The 18,044-nt window shown below is 38.7% G+C and overlaps 1 protein-coding gene across 1 annotated transcript; it reads left to right on the forward strand.

Moving 5' to 3' along the window:
* The first annotated feature begins 3,315 nt into the window (after positions 1-3,315).
* LOC121419488 lies at positions 3,316-14,616 on the forward strand. Its single transcript, XM_041613942.1, has 5 exons — positions 3,316-3,648; positions 9,397-9,663; positions 10,773-10,916; positions 11,855-12,997; positions 14,101-14,616. Exons 2-5 carry the CDS (start codon positions 9,465-9,467, stop codon positions 14,238-14,240), a joined length of 1,626 nt encoding a protein of 541 aa, XP_041469876.1. The 5' UTR covers positions 3,316-3,648; positions 9,397-9,464; the 3' UTR covers positions 14,241-14,616.
* The last annotated feature ends 3,428 nt before the right edge of the window (positions 14,617-18,044 follow it).

The following is an 18,044-nucleotide window of genomic DNA, read 5'->3' on the forward strand; positions in this document are numbered from 1 at the left end:
TTTGCAGAAAGCAATAACAGAATCATTCTGTAAATTCATAAAACAAGAATTTTTCTGCAATTTAACCGAACAGGTTGTTTAAAATGGGGTTAATGGTGTTTTATTGAAGGAAATTTGTAAGGTTCCATACCCCAAATACCAATTTCCTGTAAGATTTCGCAATGTGGTAAGATTACAGGTGTTCTCGAGACTCTGCTGCAGGAACTTCTTATATTTGAAGGATTAATTTTCTGACAGTGTACATCCAGTTTGTTTACTATTATATAGCATTTGGCACACTGTAAAAACTGTGGTGTTAAAACTGACACCAATTGGTGTTAATAGAGGACCACACACTGAGGTGTTAAAAACACCCTAGAGATTGAACATAACACCAAATAGTGTAAATGTAACAACCACAGGTGTTGCAGTAACGCCTATAGGTGTAAAACTAACACCACCGATTTAACACTGGTGTAGAGTGGAGCGTTGTGGCCCAGTGGATTAGTCTTCGGACTTTGAAACAGAGGGTCGTGGGTTCGAATCCCAGCCATGGCGTAATTTCCTTCAGCAAGAAACTGATCCACGATGTGCTGCACTCGACCCAGGTGAGGTAAATGGGTACCGGTAGGAAGTAATTCCTTCAGAAGCTGTGTGCGCTATGAACGCCTAGCTTAGCCGGGTAATATAGGATCGCCTTGAGCACCTAACAAGGTGGAAATGTGCGCAATATAAATATCCTATATTATTATTATTATAAAATAACTGGTGTGGTCCTCTTTGTACACCGGTTAGCACCACAGTTTTTGCTTTGCATGCCATTATTAAATTTTGTCACGGCCCCTTGGAAGCAGGGATGTTTAATTGGGGTGGGGGAGGGGGGGGGATGATGAAGCACCCCTAAGATTTGTCTGGAGGTGCTACGTGTATTATTCACTATCATAGGCAGCACTCCCTGGAAATCAGATTGGTATGTTAAAACTAGAAGCGGAATGTTTTTTTTTAATTACCATTTTTTTTTCATAACCAGCATCCCTCCTCAAAAATCGTTCAGAGGGCCCTGCATTTTGTCATTTTTTGTTAAGAACACTGCAAGGTGTTTGCAAGAATTTTATAATAATTTACTTATAAAGTCTTACAAACAATGATTGCAAATTTACATTGTGTAATCATGTCGATTGGTCGTTATTATTTTCCTCTCCGAAATCATATGTTAAATTACAATAATCAAATTTGATCTATCATTTCGGGACAGACCAATCCTGATCGAACGTAAATTGTTTCATGAAAGAAACCATTGAAATCAATGATTGAAAAACAATGAATAAGCACATCAATCAAGAATTTAGTTCAAACAAAAATAAAGGAGAAGAAATGCAAATTGCAATATCGCAAACATTATGAAATCGAAAATTCAGTTGAGTTCTTTAAGAGGGATGGGGAGAATATTAATTTCTATAGGTTGATTTCAATTCTCCAGGGTTCTTGGGTGATCGTATTTTTTTAAGGATGCTGATCTGTGCAGTGCAAATGGGGGAGGGGGGGGGCTTGATGATGCTTGCCCTCTCCCCATTTTTCATGACAAATAAGGAAAAACACGGAGGAAACAAAATGAAAGAGATTAGAGTAAAACATGATATCGTTTTCTGAATGATGTTATGTCAAAAAAAAAAATTTTGTAATGATGTCGAAGTGTCGAAATTTTTGCTCGCTTTCTTCGCTACTTTTTTTTGAATATTTTTACTGAATTCAGTTTATGAATACAAAAAAGGGTCCAAGCCATAGCAGGCCATTTCGGGGAAAAAATTGATATTTTTAAATTTGGGCAATTAAAGTATATTTAGCCAAAAGACATCAGAGAACATCTAAAACAAATTTGAGTGTACATTTTTATGAACATTAATATTCACATTACTTGTGGGTGCTGTGGGTGAGGCCTTTTGTCTGGTGTACTTGGGTATTTTATGGAATCATATGGACTTGGGTCATTCTTACATATACATATTCTGTAATACTCATGAGTCGTAGATGTAATAAGAGAGGGCGCTATGAAATGAATGTAAAGAAAGCCCAAGTCATGGGGCCTGTTGCATAAAACTTTTTACCTGAGAAAACTGGTAAAAACTGAAAACTGAGGTTAGTCTGATTTCTGCCATTGACTTTAACACAGGGCAAAAACTCCGGTAAAAACAACCTGAATTTTCTCAGGTAAAAAGTTTTATGCAACGGGCCCCAGGTGGGTGCTTTAAAGCTTTTCGTAAGTAAAGAGCGACTTTAAGAACGACTGGTGATAATTTCTTGTGGTAATTGGTGTGTTCCTAAATGTTCATTGGCGATGGTTTAGCGCGTAAGAAAGGATCGCCAGTCGTTCTTAAAGTCGCTCTTAACTTACGAACAGCTTTATGAAACGGTTCCCAGGACTTGGGCTTACAGTCTTCCATTCATACCAGATTTTCCTCCTTTATTTAAGGCATTTCTGAGATGATTTCAGATTTGTCATTTACACACAAGATGAGATATCGTATAAGGAACAATATCCCATATTTAACTCATTTTCGCCAAAATTTGGACTTTGGCCGTTTTTATTTTCAGATACTCAATATTTCCCTTTAGGCCATATCTGGCCCGCTCAAAATATTTGGCTCATCATTCCACTAATACTGATAATCAAATTTATGCGTATTACAATTTTAACAAAATAATTGATGATATCTGGATTTAATAGCCGAATTCGTGCTGCCTGTCCTGGGCCCCTTCGTGCTATAGCAAATCATATTTATTATGATATGTATGAAAGACTTGCGTGTATATTCACGGTTGTTCACTGTCACGTTGAGTGCGTTCAAGTTATTTTCTGTTGCGAATGGCTTGTTCGATCGTGCTTTTGATTTTTGACAGAAAAAACAACCCCATAGACAACCAAAACGAACTGCGAAATGTACAGTCGATTGCAATAGGTTCCTCGCATCACCCGACTCAAGTGGAACTTTGATAACCTAGCTATGTTCAGTCAACCCCTTAGCCAGGGATGTAGGGGTTCGAATGTGGTTTTGAAATATGACATGCAAGCAAAAAAAGAAAGGGTCATCAGTCAAAAGTATTTGGCATTTTGTCTGGAGAAAAAAATGACATGCAAAAAACAAAAGGCGCCAGCAAACCTTCCCCCATTTCGCAATAGTAAAGCGGAATCGTTAACCTTGTTACGTGACCTTCTTAATCGAAAGCTCAAAGATCTATTCTCTGTGCAATCAAATATAAATACTGTGACTGTCAATACTTACAAAGCACTGACGATAGATTTATAGACCTACAATAAACAGAGAGCGGAGCCAACCGTCGTGAATCGATGCGCTTTAAAAGCGTTCACGGTCAACTTTTAATACCTCAATGACCAGTTTCGGACGTCGTTTGGAAGACCATGGACCATGGACCTTCAAGAAAATGGAAAGACGATAAAGCAGCCATTAACATTATTGTAGGGTCACGTGAAGCTGGACTCTACTCCCGGCAAGGTTGATGTCAGGGAATCGAGTCACTCGTGTTTGAAGCTTCTTGATCAAGTCGACTGGAATATCATTTATACATTTCGATTGCATTATTGTAACCCGCCGATCGAGCCACCTTTTGTCATATAGGATCGATCCCCGCCCCGGAACATTTTTGTTGCAGGTAAATCTCATTCAGTTTGACAAGGAATTAATGGGCCGGTGGGGGGCACTCACGTAATAAACGCAGTACAGGTATGTGCGGCCCTTAAAGGGATGGTCCGGGCTTAAAATATTTATATCCAAATAAATAGAGTAAAGTTCACAAATGCTGAAAATCTCATCAAAATCAGATAGCAATTAAATAATGAAGTTATTGAATTTCAAAGTTCCTTCATATTTTGTGAAAACTGGTATATGCACATCGTCATGAATATTCATTAGGTGGGCTGATGATGTCACATTCCCACTTTCATTTTTCTTTTATTATTACATGAAATCATAAATTTTAATTTTTTCATACATGTGTAAATGATGTGTCTCCATTGTGATGAGATAAGTTGCGGCAATAAATAACTAATGCACTTAATCAGTTGTCAATCCAATTGTTATAGTTCTTGGAAGAATTTTTTTTGAATAAACCTAATTTCATATAATAAAATACAAAAGAACAGGTGGGGATATGACATCATTCATAAAGACATGCCTAGAACTGTTTCACTGGAATAATGCAGATCAGTGGCGTACCGTGGGTCACAGCATGGGGTGGGGGGCACCATCAAAATTTTTGAGTCACTTAGTGAGTGCGCGAAGCGCGCTAAGTTGCCAGGTATACTGACCTAAGTAATAGTGACATTTCAAGGACAGTGCCATTAAACGGGTATGTATCTCACTGAACACATAATGCGAGCGCGAAGCGCGAGCTGAAATTTTATTAATATTCAGAACTAAAATGGACATTATATGCAAATTTTTGTAATCATGATACGTACCTGTCCTGCTAAACAAACAATGCGAGCGCGAAGCGCGAAGTGCATGCTGATGTTACAAGAATTACATCTTAACACATGAAGCACTTTTGTAGTCATTGTAATCATGATTATCATATAAATCTCACTAATCAAATATTGCGAGCTCGAAGCGCAAGCTGGAAAGTTACTTAATTCAGAGCTGAAGAGGGGAATTCTAAGGCCTTTTGTAGGAATTCACGAAGACTATGTGTATTTCGCTAACCAAATGATGCGAGCGCGAAGCGCAAGCTGAAATTTTGATATTCAGATCAGAAAAAGTTACATTCTAAAAACTGATTTTAGGAATTCATGAAGCGCAGACATATATCAGCAATCCACTAATGCGAACGTAAGCACGGACAGGAAGTGTTTATATCAAGGTCTTAAAACGGGGCAACTACTTTAAGTAGTCATGAAAAAGAATCATATGTAGCTACATAAAACAATAATAATTCGAAGTGCGAGGAAATATATTTGGTGTATATTGACTTGAAAACGGGAGGTTTTAGTACAACGGGATTATATATATCGTTAAACAGTTTTTCAGGGGGGGGGGGCCACCGGCCATTTTTCCGGTGTGTGTGTATGTGTCCACAAGGGGGTGTCGACAAAACTAAGACCTAAGACCCCATATACATACTACCAAAAAACTACAAAACTAAGACCCAACCAACTACAAAACTAAGACCCTGTGTAATACTCATTGGTATGCGGCCTAGTCTGTACTCCAGACCCAGTTTGGGAGAAACACTTCGCCTATCCTATGTACTCAATACAAAACTACAAAACTAAGACCCTGTGTAATATTCATTGGTATGAGTCTAGTCTGTACTCCAGACCCAATTTGGGAGAAACACTTCGCCTATCCTATGTACTCAATACAAAACTACAAAACTAAGACCCAACCAACTACAAAACTAAGACCCTGTGTAATACTCATTGGTATGCAGCCTAGTCTGTACTCCAGACCCAATTTGGGAGAAACACTTCGCCTATCCTATGTACTCAATACAAAACTACAAAACTAAGACCCAACCAACTACAAAACTAAGACCCTGTGTAATACTCATTGGTATGCAGCCTAGTCTGTACTCCAGACCCAGTTTGGGAGAAACACTTCGCCTATCCTATGTACTCAATACAAAACTACAAAACTAAGACCCAACCAACTACAAAACTAAGACCCTGTGTAATATTCATTGGTATGAGTCTAGTCTGTACTCCAGACCCAATTTGGGAGAAACACTTCGCCTATCCTATGTACTCAATACAAAACTACAAAACTAAGACCCAACCAAATACAAAACAATGCGAGCGCCAGGAACAATGAAGACATATAGGCTCTGAACAAATTATGTTTCATAAAGTTATGATTTTTTAAAGCAATATATCATAACATAGTTATAATATAACATTATAATGAACAATAATTTATTCTTTCCCACTACGTTTCTTTCCCTTTCCCCTCCTTTTCTCCTTTTTTTGCCCAGCCGATGGGGGGGGGGGGGGAAGGGGCACGTGCCCCCATAGTTACGCCACTGATGCAAATCTTTAAAATTCAAAAACTTCGTTGTTTGTTTTTCAAATTTTTCGCATTTTGCTTTCTGAATTTTACTCTATTTATAGAGATATAAATATCTCCAGCCTGGACCATCCCTTTAAGGACCCCTTTCCACGGCTCGCAAGCAGCTCCAAAGGACATCGTTTTCACCCTTTTTTCCATTGACGAAACCATCCTGCCCCGTATACCCCCCCTCATCGAATTGAGTCAGTTCTTGAAACTTCATGTTAAATTCCACTGAGTTCCCAAGCACCCCCGTTTGCAGAGGGCTATATTGCACTGTAAAAACTGCGGTGTTAAAACTGACACCGATTGGTGTTAATAGAGAACCACACCCTGAGGTGTTAAGAATACACCATAGAGATTAAACATAACACCAAAGAGTGTAAATGTAACAACAAAAGGTGTTGTAATAACACCTATAGGTGTAAAACTAACACCACCAATTTAACACCGGTGTAAAATAACTGGTGTGGTCCTCTATGTACACCGGTTAACACCAAAGTCTTTGCTGTGTGTTCTCAAGCTCCTCGATCATTTCAAAGCATCTCCAGTTCCGCAAGGGAATGGTTTCAGACTTTGGGACCGCGCACGTACACCCCTATCTGTTCAAAATCCGAGTGCCCCTCCCCGGGAAATTAACCTATAATTTTGATCCACTCGTATTCTTTTACCAAGATATGTATTTCGTAATTTAGCAAACTTAACAAGTCACATTATTTTTGTATTAAAAATATGGACTTTTTTATTTTTAGTCATTAAGAAAGAATAAAAAGGTGTAATTGGTTGGGATAATTAATGACTGAAAATCAATGAACATTCGAAATGCAAAGAGAGTCGTTGCTTTGCAAAACCTGCATAAAAAAGTTAATTATTGCTATTGTATAACAAGTACGATATTGGCACGAAAATGTGTCTGTGGTACGCTCATATACATGTATATTTACTACAGTGGTACTCAAAGGTTAGTTAACCCCACAGAAAATGTATATTTTGAGTGTTCAAGTTCTGCCATGTTTTAGTTTTAATTGTGAAGTGAGGTAATGTAATGAAATATTGCATTTTATAAAGTTTGTTTCTCGGAGCTTGCTGATCATTGTATTGTGGTTATATCTACCATGTCTACATTCAACACTCAGCATAAAGGAGTGCATATATATAGGCTTATTTGTGATTTGTGCGTGGGTTCACCATTAAACTTTTGAGCCCTATACTGAATATAGGCGTAAACAATGGTTGTACAAACAATATGAATTCAACCGTTGAATTTTATGGGTGAACCAGTACTTAGCCTGTTTGCTAAAGACATTTAGTAAGAAATGTATTGTTAATCGTGGTATCAGCGTCCATTGGCGGCGGAAGGAAAAAATTTTGGGGGGTGTCTACCTGAAATTTTGGGATGGACACATGTAAAAAATTGGACAAGTGCTCACTGAAAAAATTTTGACAAGCAAAAAAAAAAAAAAAAAGGTAATCAACCTCAATTTTAGGGGGGGGGACAACACACGTTTCAATGGGGGTCCACGTGAATTTAGGGGGGACGCAGGGAAAAAAATTGACAAGCAAAAAAAAAAAAAAAAAAAAAGATTAGCAAAAAAATTTTAGGGGGGGACCGTCCCCCCCACCTAAAATTTAGGGGGGAACACGTCCCCCCCGCTTCCGCCGCCTATGTCAGCGACCTGTATAGCATGAAAAGTGAGGCATATCATGTATTATATAACCAAGTCCAATCACGCATTACCATGATACAACCCAATATTTTATTTTTCATTTCATTTCAAATAAACATTTATTTTCCTCCATTTTATAAAATTTCTTCATTTTTGTTAACAAGAATTCATATGATATCAATTTCCATAAAGAATATAAATATATCCAACTTATGTGTACATGCAGAGGAAGGCGTAGGTCCCTAGAAGCCCATGCCTGTGGCGGGATACGCCTGTGGACAAAAAATACAATACAATGATAAGAAGGGCTAGAAAAAGAGAAGAGAAAAGAAGGGAAGAAAGCGGGAAGAAAACGAGAAAGAGGGAGAAGTGAGCAGGAAGGCGGGCATGAGTTATTTAGTACCGAGCAAACAGAGCGTACAACAATATATGTTTTATCACATCATTTCATATTTTGAATAAATAAAAATGCCAGACCTCTTGGTATTATAGATACAATTTAAATTGTTGTCGTCATTCAAGAACTCGCAAGTTTCAAGTTGTCTTTATTTGGGAGGTATATTGGGCATCCCATAGGTAATATACGCGTTTTGAATCAGTACACGAGTGAATGGGGCAGAGTTTATTAGGAGTAAAGCATTGCGGACTTAACAAATAATTATTAGGGATATTTTTTGTTCTCGAGTGAATGGGATATCATTTAATAGGAGAAAGTTATAGCGGACTTAGAAAACAGTAGTAGGGTATTCTTTGTACACGAGCGAATGTTTTTTTTTCATTAGATTGACTGTCTGCACTGCAAATACCTCGGTGTTGATTTAACACCAGCCCGGAATCTATATATGTTCACACCAGAGAAGTGTTAAAACAACATCAGTTTCGATTTGGTATAACACCAGAAAGGTTTTCATACAACACCAATTTGTTTTAAAACAGCATCGGATTGATTCCAATCTGGTGTTGGTTCAGATATAGATTCCGGGCTGGTGTTAAATCAACACCTGAGTTTTTGCAGTGCGGAAAAAATGCCCAGTGCTTTGACCCTTAGGTTTATGAAAGGGGTGACGGTCAGATGAATTCCAAGGACATAGAAAAAATAGGGATATACCCTACCCCAAGGATTGGACTTTAACACTAACCCTAATGAAATGGACTTTACCCTAACCCTAATTATTGGACTTAATTTACCCTAACCCTGAATGGACTTTACCCTTTAAATATTTCAAACATTAGCATCATCAGAATCATCGCAATTATCCGCCACAGCAGTATCATATCAACATCTCACAAGTATTTCAAACATCATCATCGTCAACATTATCACCGTTATTTCAAAGACCAACAAATTCAGAACCATCGCAATTATCTTCCACAGCTGTATCATATCAACATCTCACATTTATTTCAAACATTATCTTGGTCAACATTATCACCGTTATATCAATCATCAGCATCACTTCTATCATTACCGAGCACAACCACGTCTATCATACGACCCCCAAACAAGAAAGAAGTCAAGAGTCTAACGAAGATGCATAATCTCCAATCTTCCTTTTACTTTATTCACTACGATACAACGCGAGTTACCACGAATATAGGACTTCTATAGTTACCGATGAAATTATTTACTGAAAAGTTACAACATCAAAGATTCCAAACACAAGTTTTTATTTATATCTTCTGTTTTCAAGAACACTGCGGGACCTGGGCCTACAACCGATTCTGCAACGAGGACACTTGAAGCAAAATAAAGGTGAGGATGGCCTCCTCATGGCTTCAGTCGATGAATATGGCCACTGGTTGGGTGGTTATTGTGCTGTTCGTACAGACCTGTTTTGTTCTCGGCACTGTTACATCGGTCGGTGTCTTCTTCTCAGAGTTCAAAGACACCTTGGGGATATCATCAGCAGACATTGGTATATCGCTGGGCCTATTCAATGCGTTCACGTTCGGACCGGGTAAGTCAATATGCTTCCATTCATTTTTTAATGTTTGGTAGATTAATAGGCCCACGGTTCCGTGCTTGAAAGAAAACAAAGTCCGGTGTCAACCTAGCTTGTGGTTGCAGTCAGTGGCGGAAATCTCCCCAGAAGGTGGGGGGGGGGGGAAGGGCTGAACAATTTGACATGCAAAAAAAAGGTTTATCACCCCAAATTTAAGGTCATTTCTGCGAAAATAAATTTGACACCCCAAAAAAGGTTATCATCCCAAAACTAAGGTCATCTCGTCCTAAAATACACGTTTTATTTCGATTTTGAATGATGTATTTCTTACCATCATAAAAGACCACAAATAGTAGGGGGCATTTTGAGATTGTGTTGCCCCTACTATTTTGAGTAGGGGGACACTTCCCCCCCCTGGGATTTCCGCCCATGGTTGCAGTGTGGAGAATTGTGATCCATATAGGGTTATTTTCTTCACGCTATGAAATTGTTACAGAGCATTTTAAGAGCAGAGGCCCGTTGCAGAAAGAGTTGCAGTCAATCATAACTCTAAAAATCATGCGTAACTTGATTTTCAACCAATCAGCAGCGCGCACTTGGGACTTGCGATTGATTTTTTGGCTTGCATTTAAACGCAACTCTTTCTGCAGCGGGTCCCTGGAAACACATGTCCACGTTCCATGTGAACACTCTGCACGGCACTGTATTCTTTCTAGCCAGAATATTCCGTTGAATTTTGTCATTTTCGTTTTGAAGTATAAGGAGGTTCCAGAAGGAGTCTTTCGGGTTATTTTTCGATCATTCCTGAGCAACGAAGACCTGAGCAAAGCGCAGTGCAATGTGGGTTTTCAGGATCGTCATTTAAATGACAATTTTCTGCAAGTATGGGAGTTTGTTTTTGTCATTGTTGGCCATGGATGTCCGGTCTTTGGCCTCGAAAATCTGAAATCCTTCTTTTTGGTCTTGGAGATCACAAATAGTCCTTAGTATCAGAGTCCTGAAAGCCTTAATTGCGTGGCCTTGGGCGCTTTGCAATGACCTCGTCTTTCTAGCGATGCAAGGAGATAAAAAAAAATCACTGTTAATTAAAAATTTGACAATTGTTCTTCTGTTGAATATCATAGGACCGGTAGTGGCAAGTCTTTACAGCTACGCATGGTTAAGACGCCCTCTACTCATCACAGGATCTGTTTTAGCACCGTTGGGTCTTCTTCTAAGTTCCACAGTGACCAATAACATTGAACTGGCTGTCTGTCTATCCTTTGCAGGTGAGTACGGCTTTGACTGACTAATTATAAGCAACTGGTATTCTTGCCTCTGGGCCTCGTTGCATAAAAGTTACCATATTATGGTAATTTTGTATTGCAACGTAACTTGCATGGAATCCTTGATTTGAATGTCTGTGGGTCATTGTGGAGCGTTGTGGCCCAGTGGATTAGTCTTCGGACTTTGAAACAGAGGGTCGTGGGTTCGAATCCCAGCCATGGCGTAATTTCCTTCACCAAGAAACTGATTCACGATGTGCTGCACTCGACCCAGGTGAGGTAAATGGGTACCGGTAGGAAGAAATTCCTCAAGAAGCTGTGTGCGCTATGAACGCCTAGCTTAGCCGGGTAATATAGGAGCGCCTTGAGCACCTAACAAGGTGGATATGTGCGCAATATAAATATCTTATATTATTATTATTATTGTTACCCTGGTATTTACCATTGAATGGGAAAGTTACCATTAGTTACAATACTGACAAAATTGTTCACGAAACGCCCCAGATATCATTTTCACGCCGATGGGGACGATTATGATGACGATGACAGTATGGGTGGTGGTGATGATGATGATGACAACGGTCAAAGTGCTGAAGATAATGGTGATGATAGTGATAATAAAGAATGACCGATTTGATGATGAAATTGATAATTATAATGAAAGTTGTGATGACTGTGATAGTGACATTGATGGAAATTATGATGATTATTACAATGCTTGATGTAGAGATAGAAATGATCATGATAATGGTTACTATGGTTATAGTCTTCACCCACATCATCATCATCGTCGTCGTCATCAATACCATCAACATCCTCCTTATCATCACAGTAGACCCTCTCATCCTCACCTTCGTTAGGTTTACCATCTCATCATGTTATTTCACCATATGATCACCGACAAAAACAAAGCAACAATCTTAATTGTTTGACCAATACAGGTCTAGGTGGGAATATTCTATCTCAGTGTCTGGTGATCTGCTTGGACGTACACGCCCATGACCATTTCCACACCCTATTTGGAATCAGCAAGTCAGGTTATGCCTTTGGGATGCTGATTAGTCCTTTACTTGCAGCCTGCCTGATGGACGTCTATGGCTGGAGGGGCGCCATGCTGATCATGGGAGCGGTCACCTCTAATATCATACCTCTCACCATGATGGTAGATACAACTATTCGTGACAAGTCAAAAACGGAAGGACATTCGGATTCATCCAAATCGCAGAACCACTCTGAAGAAACATCTTTAGAGGATACGGACATGATTGACGGCTTGATAAAGAAATGTCCATCAGAAGTGACAAATACCGTAGAGGAACACCATCAAAGGCAGTTTTCTGAGGCAGTTCAACCTGATGACAAAGAACTCTATGGAACATTGTGTCGACACCATGAAGGATCATCAAAAGATGACATTCGTACAGCCACGGTAACAACATCCGAAGGAGACAATGGAGATGGATCTAGTGAGTTATGCTCACTGATGGAAATAGGTCAACCCCAAACCAGAGAGCAACATCAAGAAGAAAAGAACAACCTGTACAGGTCAAAGAACAACGATCATTCATCTTCAGAAACCATTCGACAGCTCCCCCTCAACAGAGTTCGTCAAGCTCTGAAGAACTCCATCTACATCCAGGACAAATGCCTCATCGTCCTGTTGATTTCAAATTCCTTAGTTGCCATGGTACACGGAGGTTGGCACTCATTCTTTATACCTCGAGCACAGAGCCAAGGAAAGTCCGTCTACGCGTTGAACTGTCTTCTGTACTCTACGTCCATTGCTTGTTTCGTTTCTCGCATCTGCAGTGGTATCCTTCTGAGTCCTCGATGCATCTCCGCCTATGATCTCTTTTTTCTATTCAGAATAGCCAATGTTGCCTCGATGCTTGCGGACATCTACTTCTCCAGTTTTCCTGCCATGGTTGTTACATCATTCATTACGTCATTTGCCATCAACGAAGAGAACATGTTCATGATTTTCATCTCAAAGGAACGAACACCTCGCTCGGCCTTTCCGCAAGTCTTTGCCGTGATACAAATTGCTTTTGGGATAGGTGCACTACTCGGAACTTACCTTACAGGTATGTAGTACAACAGTTTATTTTTATTCGGTCTACAAGTAGTGGAATGATTCTTAGATAGTCATAATCCGCACTTTTCGCAATTACTACGGGGAAACTCTCTACAACGCACCAATTCCTTTAAAAATGCAATTCAAATAACTATGGAGAGCTGAGAGGCTTGTGTCGAAAGTTGGTGGCCTGGACAGTTCTTGAATCCGGACGAAATATTTGCAATTGTTCATCCAGTAGGATTCGGACGATCTGCTTTCCCGGTCATGTCCCGGTCCACCAACTTTCGACAAAATCCTCGGCGGATCCCCACTGTGATTTTAATTGTAGTTTCAAAGAAGTCGATGCGTTGAAGAGAGTTCTCCCGTAGTAAATGCGAAAACTACCTAGCATCTCAGGGGATAAATCAATTTCTGGCAATTTGCTCTAATGGCTGGTTCGTCTACCCTACACTTGGTCTAGCCCATTTGATGTAATTTCCGGTTCGTCTCATTATCACCTTTTACATTGTCAAATGAAAATTTGGTTCACAAAGAGTATTCTTGTAACCATCTATACTAAGTGATGTCAGACCAAGTGGACATTAGCCAAAATGGTTGTAGAGGAGCTAGGATTGGACTATGTTGGACGAGACCAAAGCCAAGGGAAAGTATTCAAAGTGGATGTTGACCAACTGACAAGCTACCTGGAATATAGCACTTGTGTCTCCTTCAGGCGTTAGGCTTATCTTTAAGCCCACTGAAATACGATGTAAAAGAAACAAAAACCCCACAAATCTTCGATTTGACTTTTCCTATCTTCCTACGGAAGATCGACTTGAAGCTGAGCTACAACTGCATTTCCTTTGTTTCAAGATCAAAATAATAACGATTCGATTGAAATGACATTCATTTATTCCTTCAGGCATTTTAGGTCTATCTATAAACCCACTAAAGTACGTCGATAAAAAACGAAAATTCTTCTATTTGACTTCTGCCTATGTAAGATCGACTTGACTTCTGCCTATGTAAGATCGACTTGAAGCTGAGCTACTGCATTTTCTTTGTTCCAAGATCAAATAACATTTCGATTGCAATGCCGTTTTATTTCTTTCGTTCTCTCTTCTCCGACAGGAATGCTTGCGGACATCACGGGTAGCTACAGAGTATCTTTCATATTCCTCCTGTCCATAGAGGGCGTCCTCTTCTTCATCATGACTCCTCCGCGCTTTATTAAATCGAAGTTTCAGGAGAATGCACAGAAGCCTATATGACATATTTTACGAGTTATAGCAGTTGCTGATGTTTCACGGGCCTAAAACATTCCCATAGTCTCGTGTGTTAAAAACATTAAAAAATCGTAAGAATAAGGATTAAATTCGAGCGTCGAATGTTTACTACCAGTGGATATCTGACAATCCATATCTGACCAGAAAAGGGTCCGTCGACCGGCTCATTAAAAAAAGAATCGGCATTTCTGAAGACATCTCCTGATGGATCAAATTCACCACCTGAAACAGTCAAATAGCCCTTATTCTTCCGCCAGTTGAATTTAGTTCCAAACTTGGTGATATTTCTTCCCACTTTGTGAAAAGGAATTTCAGTATATTGGATACCCTACATACACTCTAAAAAATGAAGTGCTAATTCAGCTCTTAAAGAGCGTGTATAGTGATTGCACTTCGGAGTGCTGATTTTTCTAGTTCAAATTTGAACTAGACAAATCAGCACTCCGAAGTGCAGTCACTATACACGCTCTTTAAGAGCTGAATTAGCACTTCATTTTTTAGATTGTAGAATCAATGTTAGATGGACAATCGTAATAGTCCATCTAACACTGATATTATGTAGGGTATACTTCGTCAATTAGCTATATCCCCCCCCCCCAAAAAAAGAAGATGAAAGTGGTTTGGCTCGAATTTGCCTTCCCGTTAATGTGACCTGTAGCACTTTCTGAATCATGACCATGTATCATTGCTTTATTATACCCGACATAGAGGGCACAGGGTAAACATATGATATTGAACTTTTTAGGCATGTGATTTTCTTTTTGAAATTTTGATACCCCCGCCAAATGACATTTTGCTATCCCTTCTCGAAATTGTTTTTACTCACTCATGCGAGGATGAGAAATCTTGAATGTTATACCAGCTGAAAAAAGGAGATTCTAAGCTTTACGATTATAGGTCATTTGTCTATTTTATTCGTGATTAAGTTATGATAAACATGTTAAATCATCGCTAAACCTCGGTTTCTTTCTTCTGTAGGACGCACTGTATATAAAAGGAATCCCTTTGGGATCAAATCTTAAAGAGCATTAACCAAAGTTATATAATAGCTGCAAACTGTACTATGGAAAAATATGGAATATTGGACATGATGTAAATAAAAATTTATTCTTATATTCTGAATAATGACCAACATTTTCTTTTAGACTAGGAATAAAGACCCAGTAAGATTGAGGTGGTAAATATATACCACTACGAATAGAAGACGTGAAGATGCTAGGAGTGGAGGAAGAAGCATACGAAGTAATTTGACAAATAAAAAGAAAGCAAAGTATAGGAGAGAGAGAGAGAGAGGGAGGGGGGGGGCAGGTGGTGAGGGAGGCATGGACAGAAGGAAACATTACTGTCCAAAAAATAATGAGAGGACAATGATGAGGTGAAAACAAGACATTCAGGCCTGTATTCTGAAGTCGGATTTGATTTAATATCTTGTCTAAATGTGTAGTTCAACTATGGATAGCAAAATGTGACATAAATCTGAAATAGTACAAGTTCAATATATCAGCTCATTTGACTCTAAAATCACCTTAACTATCTGGGAACGATAAATAAGATAGGTGTCTTTCTTACTAAAGAATTGGGAACGAGTGAAGATAAAATGAGTAAACATAAAGAAACAAATCATGTACAGAATATGTTGACAATGTTGGCTTTCCATAGCTGTAGCATAATGTTAGACAATGGTCTAATTCAAACTGACGTTCAGTATACAGGCTTACATCTTGGTTTAATTGCAGATTGTCTTTTCTCAGATTGTCTAACACCATCTTGGCTAAACTTACTAATAGTCTGCAGACACAGACCTTCTGTTTTCGAAATTCCTTAAGTGCATAATGCAGAGTCTGAAGGGGCTAGACTAGATTTACTATGTAGGGGAAGACGGGGTAAGTTGGGCATAGAGGCAAGCTGAGCCACCACCCCCAGCCAATAATAACGAGTCAGACATTATGGTGGTGTTATGTATTGATGACCCATTCCATAACCCTTAAATCCCACCACTTGTTTTCAACTGTGAACAAAAAGTACTTTTTTAGAGGGAAAAATACAAATTTCAGCCAAAAAGGGTGTGAAATAGATAAGTGTGTTTAACCCACACATGTCTTTAAATATAATAAAGAAGTCCAGGTATGGATTCTCATTCTTGTCATAGTCTTTTACATGATGAATGCATAAGAAATGTGTGGATGTGAAAATATCGCATTAAGTTCGGATTGGGGTAATTTGAGCCAGCAAGCATGGGGCAAGTTGAGCCATGGTAATTCTTATGTAATTTATAATAAAAAAAAACAACCTTAAAAAAAGCCATTGATATGCAGGCAGAAAGGAGCAAATTCACATGACAGTTATAGGATATTAGTATTTATATAGAATTAGCAAGTGAAAAGACTTTAAATACAACAAGTGGAATGCCTCTGGCCGTCTCACCTGCATCACGCGGTTCAATATAGCAGCAGTGCTGACTTTGAATACTACTCTAACTCACACAAGATGTTCAGTGATACATGGTTACTCTTATGTCCACTTTTTATGAACGAGACCAATAAACTTACAGAGATATGATGGTTATTCAACAAAAAACCCCAACATGGCCAAAGTTCATTGACCTTACATGACCTTTGACCTTGGTCATGTGACCTGAAACTCGCACAGGATGTTCAGTGATACTTGATTAACCTTATGTCCAAGTTTCATGAACTATGTCTATATATTTTCTAAGTTATGATGACATTTCAAAAACTTAACCTCAGGTTAAGATTTCGATGTTGATTCCTCCAACATGGTCTAAGTTCATTGACCCTAAATGACCTTGGTCATGTGACATGAAACTCTAATAGGATGTTCAGTAATACTTGATTAACCTTATGGCCAAGTTTCATGAACTAGGTCCATATACTTTCTAAGTTATGATGTCATTTCAAAAACTTAACCTCAGGTTAAGATTTGATGTTGACGCCGCCGCCGTCGGAAAAGCGGCGCCTATAGTCTCACTCTGCTTCGCAGGTGAGACAAAAATGACAGACTGGTTCTTCCCGCATGCATTTTGTACATAGTTTATATGGCTCAACTTGCCCCAGAAGGTGGCTAAACTTACCCCACAGATGGGGCAAGTTGAGCCATTTGACATCGTTTTTTTCAAAGGTCATAATGACTTTCAGTGTGGGGGTAGAAAGTTATACATAGGTGGAAAATGTTTCCCAAGAATCAAACTTAAAGACAAGGTACTTAAAGGTCAAGTCCACCTCAGAAAAATGATGATTTGAATCAATAGAGAAAAATCAGACAAGCACAATGCTGAAAATTTCATCAAAATTGGATGTAAAATAAGAAAGTTATGACATTTCAAAGTTTCGCTTATGTTTAACAAAATAGTTATATGAACGAGCCAGTTACATCCAAATGAGAGAGTTGATGATGTCACTCACTCACTATTTCTTTTTCTCTATTGTTTGAATTATACAATATTTCAATTTTTACGAATTTGATGATTAGGACCTCCTTGCCTGAAGTACAAAATGTTAAAATAATGGAATTCCACGTGTTCAGGGAGGAATGAAACTTCATTTCACATGACAATGACGAGAAAATTAAAATATTTCATATTTCATATAATAAAATACAAAAGAAATAGTGAGTGAGTGACATCATCGACTCTCTCATCTGGATGTAACTGGCTCGTTCATATAACTATTTTGTTAAAAATAAGCGAAAATTTAAAATGTCATAACTTTCTTATTTTACATCCGATTTCGATGAAATTTTCAGAGTTATGCTTGTTGAATTTTTCTCTTT

Source organism: Lytechinus variegatus, chromosome 8 (genome assembly GCF_018143015.1).
Source record: "Lytechinus variegatus isolate NC3 chromosome 8, Lvar_3.0, whole genome shotgun sequence".
Taxonomy (NCBI): Eukaryota; Metazoa; Echinodermata; class Echinoidea; order Temnopleuroida; family Toxopneustidae; genus Lytechinus; species Lytechinus variegatus.